General features: G+C 36.6%; 1 protein-coding gene across 1 annotated transcript in view; it reads right to left on the bottom strand.

Annotated features, from left to right (window-relative positions):
• Positions 1-1561: 1561 nt before the first annotated feature.
• The window catches only part of CHSY3 (chondroitin sulfate synthase 3), a 253469-nt gene continuing 249030 nt past the window's right edge, over positions 1562-6000 (bottom strand). The window contains exon 3 of the mRNA XM_033095710.1: positions 1562-3982. Coding sequence (XP_032951601.1) covers positions 2417-3982 — 1566 coding nt within the window. The 3' untranslated portion in view covers positions 1562-2416. The remainder of the gene's footprint in view (positions 3983-6000) is intronic.

The following is a 6000-nucleotide window of genomic DNA, read 5'->3' as shown; positions in this document are numbered from 1 at the left end:
TTTCAGTACCTGAAAAAAAATCACAGGAAATCTTAACGCAAAGTTATGAAATAGAATGTAAATATATCGATATTACTTCCAGTATAGCGTGCATATGCATGATTAAGTTCAAATGATATCTCTGCATTCCCCTATTTCATCAGAATAATTGCATCAGTATAACGGGAGAAGGTCGCTTCATCCCGGGGCAGGTGCCTCATGGCTCTCTGAGATTTAAGTTTTAAATGAGATCTTTATATTTACTCCTCTGTAAAACTCCTACTTCACTTGTCTAAGTTAAAGGAAAGAGCAGGCCCTGGTTTATTTTCTTCATTAATAAAATCATTAATAATTGTTATTTAATAATACATCTTCCCAAATGACTATCTTTACTGCATGTTAATATATTTACTGTTCAGGAAAATAAAGCCTGTAAAAGAGCAAAATCACGCAATGTAGGGAAATAAACTATTAAAGTAAAGGTTTGTGAAGGCCAGAGACAATATCGGAGCAGAGATCAACTCTGAATTGTTGGCCCTGTCAAACATTTTAACATCTAAAAATGCCATTAATTCCTGTCTAATGAGTATGACAATAAGATTATATGTTATACTCAAGAGTGCCATTGTGTTTGCTGCAATATTAAGCAATGTTACTTTTTTGAGGCCCCAAAAATGTCTGCACTAAAAGAGATTGTTACCGTGCAAGGAACCCATCACTAAAGCAAATGCTATGTGGCCTCCTGGCAATCAGTTCTAAATAATGGTAACAACTTATAACAATTGTCTTTCAAATAAATTTTGATGCAAATTTTAGTCTTATTGTGTGAAAAAGAAATCAAAGTGTAGAACAGTACATACAATAATGCTACATTTTGTGTATAAAGGGTGAAAAAATAAAATGTATCTTTTCTGCTTAAGAAACTCTGGAAAGATATGCACATAAACACTCACACACAGAGGTTATGTGTGGCTGAGGGCAGGTCTGGGTGGAACAGGACCCATAGTGTAGACATTTGAAAATTTTGGAAACATGCAAATGCATTACGTACTTACAAAATAAAAATTTAGAAATATGACTTTGTGAAATCTTCTTGCCTGGATTTTCATTTTCTCTTACATTTCTTAAACGAGATTATATTCTACAAACTGGGTACCATTGATTTAGTTTTAAGAAAGAATGGTAGGGGAAGTTAGATGAGATATTTTCCTATGTGTTTTATATAGTTGCACAATTATAATTGTAAAATTAATGACATATTCATAATTTCCCCATTGATTTTGTATTGTTGAACCACCTACCAACCAACCAGAAACAATGCTGTTTCTGACCTGTTCTTGGTTCAGTTTGATCACAAAGCTGAAGAGATTGAGGAGGAGGAATGCTTCTTCTGGACTGTAAATTATTGAATAAAGAAACTACTCATTTTAGTCACTTATGAAGGTCAGAATTTAAAGAATAATAATACAAATAGCATGCCCATAAGCTCTTATTAACTTTTCCAGTCTGCGTAGCAAGCACATTTTGGTGGCTATGACCACCAAGAAATACATCAAATATGACTAAAAGGAAACAACACAACTTTTCAGTGTTTTTGAAAAAGAAAACTGGTATACCTGTGTTTTATTATAAATAAACAGGTTTTGTCATATTTTATCTTCTTGCCAGCAAATGAAGGACATTGTTTCATAAAGCTTCTAAAATGTACATGAATATTTAATTAAATCATATTTCCTTGAGAAAATAAAGTTCATTCGCATTTATACCAGACAGTTGTGAGGAGTACATAATATTCTTAAGACCAGGGTAGCCAGTACCGGTTGCTTGTGGAACAAAACTCCTCAATTTTTAAAACATTTTTTTAAAAAATAAACATACAATCATAAGTGTTCATTTACTTTAAAAATTCTAAAGATGAAGAAAATTATTGTCTATATATTTAAGTCCTTGTATAAATTACAAAACTCAAGTTTATGTTACAGAGTCCCTTCCCCATAGGAAGCATAAAGCACTTTTGTGGTACCTTTCACCAGTAAATATTTGTATCACATTGAATTTGACAAACAAAATAAAAGTCGATATTGCAACTATAAGCCCCCAGAGAACATTCTTCTAAGCTGTCTCTCACGATGAATGAGCTTCGAAAGTCATTTGATTGCCACGATTTAACTCAATCTCAAATAAAGATATATAAAAGTAATACATATATTGACTTCAGTAGAAATCTGAAAAATCAGTGAACTGCAGACTCTTCTTGCTTGAGGTCAACAAACACCCTTTGGAAGACAACCAAGAGTAGTTTAAGACCAGGACAACAAAATAAAATTATGAAAATAATAATTATAATAATAAAAATAACAATAATAAAATAAAAATAACAACAACCAACAATGAGGTAAACTCCCCTTTAAAAAGGCAATATGTGTTGCCTGGACTGTCAGGAGAGAGTTCGATTGTACCTGACACCCAAATGTTTTTCCAACCAGAGTTCAGCCAGTTGCACGGTTGAGGCAAAAGTACTTGCCTTGGATCCTAAGCACATCTTATATTGCTTAGGGTCCAAGTTAGGATCACAATGAACTGGATGGAAAATATGCACTACTCCTATTTCTTGACTTCTGAAGGGTCTTAAGCCAGATAGAATAACTTTATTGTAGAGATCTACGTCTTCCAGTCCCCAGCCTTGTATTGAGGTATCAAATCCGCCAGCATCCAGAAGATCACTTTTATAAATACAGGTAATTCCATATCCATAGTCTCTCCAAAACCCAGTCTTCATTGAGAAGACAAAGTCATCATCCTCAGTGGGAGGACTTCCGCCCTTGGTTACCTTTGGGTCATACTGGCTAAAGATGATAGGGTAGTACACCTGTTGTCCCTGAATTGTATTGTCTCTGCATCGTCGGAGAAAGTCTCCTCTGAAGATCAAGTCAACATCACAAAATAGCAGCAAAGTATCATTGTCAAACTGGGAAGAAGCCATTTCAAGACCAAGACCTCTGGAGAACTCTCCCTTCATGGGGATCAGGGTCATTTCTGCTTTAGGGTACTTGTTCTGATATTCTTTTATCAGCTCAATATGCTTGTTGGAGTCTTGGCCAGAATCCCTACTGAAAAGGATGATGACCAGTTTTACATTCTGCTTTGGGATAAGACAAGTATTTTCAAAGTTCTCCATGAATCTCAAGAAAATATCATACCTTCCAATGAGAGGAACGAGAATGTGTATTTTCTTTTCGTTGTGCCCTCCCATTTCTTTGGCACCTTGAAAAGAAGACAGTATCTTTAAAGAATTAGATATAAAGGAGAATGACTGCGTGTCACTGTTAATACTCTCGACAAGACCGTTGACATCCAGCTCTTCAGTTTCTCTGAAGAAAGGTTTGCTAAACAACTGCTGAAGATAGGCATGACGTCTCACGGGCACGGTCAGTTTCCTCCCCTTGTGTCTTTTGTACAAGAGGAGTAAATCCAAAATGTACTCCACGCCATGCATGGGGTCCACCCTGCGGTAGCCATACTGAATTTCTTTGAAGTCAATGACCCGTCCTCTGCTCTTGGCGTTCTCGTTGATCATCTCCATCACTTGTAGGACGGTGTCATCCAGCGCTGTTCGGAGGACGCTGCTGATGCTCTGCCGCGGAGGCTGGTTCTCGGAAGCCGAGTAAAGGAGCTTCCCTGTCAGGAACTCCCATTCTATCACCTCGTCTCTCTCGCGAGGCTGGAAGTGGTTGAAAGAAGGCACCACTCCCAGCTGCTGGTCCTCTTTGCTCACTTCGCTGTTGCTGAGCTTGCTCATCAACGCGCTCTCCCGGTGGAGCTGGATGGTGCGGTAGCGAAGTTCTGAAATTTTGCGGCTGAGCATGTAGTTATGAAGCCTGTACTGGTAGGCAGGCCTTTTGTTGGGATGAAGCGTTATGGCTGCGTGGATTTTGCTATTGTGAAGGTCTTGGATATAACCCTTTCGGTTGTGTTCATAATTTTCATGAAACAGTTGCTGCATCTGAAAAGCACAAGGAGATCAGGATGTTAGACTACATTTTAAAAGGAAAAAAGCAATACACTGAAACATTTCAATTAAAAGACTTCATAAAAATTAGTTATATGGTATTTCGTAACAAAATGACTTGTAAAATTTATATTTCAAAGACGTGAAAATAATTTTAAAACATCACATTCGTATGCTCAGGGCTGCATACTAACCTCCAGTCAATCATATGCAAATGCTACACACTAACCTCCATCTTTGTATTTTGAAGTAAAGAATCTTTGTCCCTCTATTTATTCTGAAACCAACCCGAAATATCAAAGAAAACAAGACTTGAATATATCCATAACCCCACAACGGATCACTGTGAAGGAGAGGGAGAGTGGGTAGAGCATGGACTTCCCAAAATACTCAATGCCTTGTTGCTTGCAATCACAATATCAGCCCCAATGCAGACATAAAGTTAATTTAGCATCCTGATACACTGTCTTTACAGAATAAGTTCTTGGGAAAGTAAGGTGGGACAGAAACTCTATTGATCCACACTATTGATTTAAAGGCTCATATCCAAAATTAGACATGCTTGACAACCTTATGCCCCAGAAAGCCTCTCTCAGCCTAGAGCAAGCTCACTGCCTCAGAAACGAAAGCGAGGAAAAACATAGAATTATGAGATCACCCTTCAAACTGCCAGCTGACTCCTCCTCTGCCAATCAATAAAGAAACCTTCATCACGCTCACTGGAGATAAATACCAAAGGAGGAGGAGAAGAAGGGGGAGATATCTGTGAATATAATGATGAACAAGGAGAAAGGAATACTGTAAACTTAAGAACACATATACGAAGCAAGCAAAAATTATAGACCAATCAAATAAACTGAAAGAAATACAATCTCCATAAAAAGACTGTCAAAGTATAGATAAATGAGCTTAAAGAAGATAATAAAATCATTGATAGTCATCTTACAAGAAGCATAAAAAGAGATTTGTGGAAAATGTAGAAAGAAGAGACCAGAAAATTTGGCAAAATGATACAAATATAAAAGATTAAAAGTTTGGAGATGTATATGTATACACACATATATTTCTCTCTTTCTATATATATATGTATATATTTAATTAAGATTTAAAAATTTGGATATCTATTTAATACTATTAAATAAAAATTAAAGGACATAAAAAATATGTATGTAAAATATGTCTGAGGGACAGATTATCCTTAAAATAAAGGCAGATATGTATCTATGTGCAATCAGGCAAAGAGAAAAACAAAACAAAATAAACAACAGAACCCACTTTGGCTGTAAGTAGGGAAAGGATGAATCTTGCTATAACATTCTCCATAGCAACATTCAATTCCGAAAAACAGTAGAGCACAGCCTAGGAAGACCCGAAGGAAGCAAATTAATGACTCATAACTTCATATTTAATCAAACTAGAACTCAAGTTATCCCAACCAAGCTAGAGCTGAAATTTTATTGCAAAAAATAAATAGCTCCTAACATGGAAGAACTCGGGGCAGATTTATAGTGATACATTCTTTAACATGCCCCCCATTGAGATGGGGGGGTGCCTGTGTCTCCCTCTCTTGAATCTGGGTGACTCTGTGATGACTTTCAGTAATAGACCACAGCAGAAGTGACACTGTACCAGTTTCCAGATTAGCAACTTTTTGTCTTCTGGAGTTCTCACCCTGCAAGAGCCAGCTGCTAAGTAAAAAATCTGAGTTCCTTAGTTTCCCTGTCTCTGGCCAGGACCTTCAGTGAAATGTGGTATAGCAGAACCTTTGTTCCAATCTCAGAGTTAGGGAAGAAGTTGTCAGCATCTCTTTTTAACACACTAAAGAAGTTCCTTTCCACTTCTAGTCTGCTAAGAGCTTTTATGAATGAATTTTGATGTTGGTCAAATGTTTTTTCTGTACCCAATGAAAAGATTTTATGATGTCTTTGTTTCCTTTTAAGGTGAATAGCACCGGTTGATTTTCTAATATTAAACCACTTTTTTATTCCTTGACTAAACTCATCACGATCCTG

This window comes from Rhinolophus ferrumequinum, chromosome 24, assembly GCF_004115265.2.
Source record: "Rhinolophus ferrumequinum isolate MPI-CBG mRhiFer1 chromosome 24, mRhiFer1_v1.p, whole genome shotgun sequence".
NCBI lineage: Eukaryota > Metazoa > Chordata > Mammalia > Chiroptera > Rhinolophidae > Rhinolophus > Rhinolophus ferrumequinum.
Note: the sequence above shows the minus strand (reverse complement) of the source record. Positions and strands in the feature narration are given on the sequence as shown.